Below are 1,415 nucleotides of genomic sequence, written 5' to 3'. Positions count from 1 at the left end.
AAAACAAAAAGCAGTGGAGAAGATTTTTGGTGGTTGGGAGGCCTCATATGAGGCTCTGCCAACATGGTTTGAAGCTATGTGTAACAAAGAACCATTAGCAGCTGTGTAGTTTGAAACATTGCCTGATTATCGAGGAGATGAGTTGGCTCGGGATACCCGAGTATTACAGCATGTGTTCTGGAGTTTTTATCCTTGTATTAGAGCATTCAGACATTGCAAACAAGTTGTGCAGGTAGATGGCACACACTTATATGGAAAATACAAGGGAGTTCTGATGGTTGCAGTATCACAGGATGGCAACGAAAATATTGTGACTATTGCCTTTGCCATTGTCGAAGGGGAGACTGCTGATGTATTGTACTTTTTCCTTTCTAATTTGAGAAGACATGTCGTGACTCAGGATGGTGTGGGTCTTATTTCTGATTGTCATGAGTCCATTACTTCAGCCATAGCCCATAGTAATGGAGCATGGGATCCTCCGAGAGCTATCCACATGCATTGTATTAGGCACATAGCAGCGAACTTTTTGAGAAAGTTCAAGGCACTGTACTTGCAAAAGCTTATTGTCAACATAGGTAAATAAAATTTAACATTATAAAATTTCGAATCTTTTTCATTGTGTGTAAATGCCTAACGGTCGTTTTTTGAAACAGGTTATTCCAAGACAGTGCATGAATTTAATACGCGATACCAATGACTACGTGACTGCGGCAAGGTATATACTCGGTGGTTAGATAGGACCCCTCGACATCAGTATGCTTTGGCATTTGATAGTGGATATAGATGGGGACACATGACCACGAATCTAGTTGAGTGTATCAATGGCGTCTTGAAAGGGACACACAACTTTCAAGTGACAGCACTTGTTAGAGCCACTTTTTACAGACTCAATGAGTTGTTCACCAGAAAGAGGGCCGAGGTCGAGGTTAGTATGTTTGACAGGCGGAATGAGGTGTTTGAGGTTTGTGAGATGCCATCTGGTATGGAGTACGCAGTTGATCTACGCCACCAACAATGTGATTGTGGTGATTTTCAGGTAGATCGAATTCCATGTCGCCATGTGTTTGCATGTTGTGCGAACCAACATCTTGACCGGCAAGTTTATGTGAATGAGGTTTATCGGATGGATGAGGTCAGAAAGGTCTATGAGCAGGGTTAGGCCACTGGAAAATCCAACTACATGGCCAGTGGTTGAAGGACCAAGGATGATACCAAATCCTAACCTCAGGAGAGTATGTAAGGGCCGTCTAAAAATCACTTGGTTCTTGAATGAAATGGACATGCGCGAGATGCGTGCTCCAAGGCGGTGCATGCTATGTGGTACGGAAGGTCACAGCCTTAGTAGATGTTCTCATAGGGGTGGATCAAGTGCAAGGGGTAATGTTTCTACTCGGGATGGTTGAGTTGATAACGTT

The 1,415-nt window shown here is 43.3% G+C and overlaps 1 protein-coding gene across 1 annotated transcript; it reads left to right on the top strand.

Annotated features, from left to right (window-relative positions):
* Positions 1-793: 793 nt before the first annotated feature.
* Positions 794-1,159, top strand: LOC140180765 (uncharacterized). The gene has a single exon (XM_072222059.1). The coding sequence runs from the start codon at positions 794-796 to the stop codon at positions 1,157-1,159; it is 366 nt and encodes a 121-aa protein (XP_072078160.1).
* Positions 1,160-1,415: the final 256 nt, after the last annotated feature.

This window comes from Arachis hypogaea, chromosome 17, assembly GCF_003086295.3.
Source record: "Arachis hypogaea cultivar Tifrunner chromosome 17, arahy.Tifrunner.gnm2.J5K5, whole genome shotgun sequence".
NCBI lineage: Eukaryota > Viridiplantae > Streptophyta > Magnoliopsida > Fabales > Fabaceae > Arachis > Arachis hypogaea.
Note: the sequence above shows the minus strand (reverse complement) of the source record. Positions and strands in the feature narration are given on the sequence as shown.